Source organism: Antechinus flavipes, chromosome 6, assembly GCF_016432865.1.
Source record: "Antechinus flavipes isolate AdamAnt ecotype Samford, QLD, Australia chromosome 6, AdamAnt_v2, whole genome shotgun sequence".
Classification (NCBI taxonomy): domain Eukaryota; kingdom Metazoa; phylum Chordata; class Mammalia; order Dasyuromorphia; family Dasyuridae; genus Antechinus; species Antechinus flavipes.
Genome location: NC_067403.1, coordinates 246,214,313 through 246,216,201, shown reverse-complemented (window position 1 = coordinate 246,216,201; position 1,889 = coordinate 246,214,313). Strand labels below are relative to the sequence as shown.

Genomic DNA, 1,889 nt, shown 5'->3' with positions numbered 1-1,889 from the left:
TTTGACAGAATAGCTAAAAAGCCCTTTACTAATCTATTTCCATGGCTGTCAGCAAGTTTTTGTTTTAATTCTTTGTGGTCCCTGGAGACTAAAAGTGGAGGTAACAATTAATAATTATTTTCAGGTTCTGGAAGAGGTACAAAATAATGATAATAATTCCTGTCCTCAAAGACCTTATATTCTGGTTGGAGAGATAAATTAATTTCATTTTACACCAACTTATATTGTTTATTTGGTTTAAATTCTATGAGACTTATTACAAATGATTTAATAATCTAGATAAGGGAAAACTGAATGTGGATAAAATACTTTTGGAAGACTTCATGGAGAAAGGGAGATCTGGAAATAATCTTGAAGAATGGACAGAATATAGATATGTGGGTATTCTCATCCTCTTTCTTATTATGTAGTATTTTTGAATGTTAAATATATTTAATTAAATATTTATATTAGCAGTTTGACAGGAAAATACTTTCATAATCCTAAAATGGGAAACAAAACTTCAAAATCTGTGCAAACTTTAAACTCTATGTAGACTGCTAAAGCAAATATTTACCTGTTTATTTTTTTTATTTTTAAACTATTTGTCTATAATGTGCTCTGTGTCTATAATGTGTTCCTTTTCAGACTAGGTAGGGTTGATTAATCCTTCGAACAGAAGCTACCTCTTCCTCTGGGAGATGATGATTTGGCCCGAAGAACCAGTATGACAGAAGCGAATATAACATTTGTGACTGAATTCATTTTCTTGGGACTCTCTTCTCAGCCAAGGGCTCAACTCATCCTTTTCATCATGTTTTTGTTCTTCTATTTATTGACAGTACTTGGCAATCTCATCATCATCACAGTAATCCAGATTGAACCCCGTCTCCAAACACCTATGTATTTTTTCCTGACTAACCTGTCCTTCCTAGATATCTGTTACACTACAACTAATGTCCCACAAATGCTTTCCAATATTGTGGGGAAGAAAAAGACCATCTCCTTTACTGGCTGTGCAATACAGATGTATTGCTCCCTCTCCTTTGGGATGATTGAATGTGTCCTTTTGGGGGTCATGGCATATGACAGATATGTTGCTATTTGTGCCCCATTGCACTATATAGTCATTATGAACAAGCGTACTTGTGTTCACATGGTCATCATTTCCTGTACTAGCAGCTTCCTAAGTTCTATGGTGATAAACGTCCTCACCTTGAGATTGCCCTACTGTGGGCCTAATGTGCTGAACCACTTCTTCTGTGAAGTACCCGCAGTACTAAGGTTAGCATGTACAGATACATCTTTCACAGAGCTGGTCGTGTTCATCTTTAGCATCATAATTGTCTTCATTCCATTCCTTCTCATTGTGATCTCCTATGCTCGCATCCTCCTATCAGTCCTCAAGATGCGTTCTGCATCAGGAAGGCTTAAAGCATTGTCCACCTGTGCCTCCCACCTGACTGTGGTGGTTTTGTTCTATGGGACGGCCATGTTCATGTATATGCGGCCTCAGTCCAAGTCCTCCAGGTCTGGAGGGAAGATCATTGCAGTTTTCTACACTATCATCACACCGATGCTCAACCCCCTGATTTACAGCTTGAGGAACCAAGATGTTAAAGGGGCCTTGAAAAAAGTCATTAGTAAACAGAGCATGGCATAGTGCATAGGGAAATAATAAAAAACTCATGAAGGTTGTGGCTTGAATATCAGTCCACACATTCATTGTGTGAGCTCAATAAATTATTTCATCTTTTCTTAGGGATGTCCTGCTCTCAGAATGGTATCTAAGGGGCAAACTTAGAATTTCCCATTTCTTTTTACCTTCCTGAAAGGTACCTATAGCATTACTTTGCAGTGAGGTCATGCTTCACTTTTAATTAAATACTGAATAGCTTGAAAAAATATGT

The 1,889-nt window shown here is 37.3% G+C and overlaps 1 protein-coding gene across 1 annotated transcript; it reads left to right on the top strand.

The window, feature by feature from the left end:
* Positions 1–706: 706 nt before the first annotated feature.
* Positions 707–1,642, top strand: LOC127541591 (olfactory receptor 2D3-like). The gene has a single exon (XM_051966815.1). It carries the CDS (start codon positions 707–709, stop codon positions 1,640–1,642), a length of 936 nt encoding a protein of 311 aa, XP_051822775.1.
* Positions 1,643–1,889: the final 247 nt, after the last annotated feature.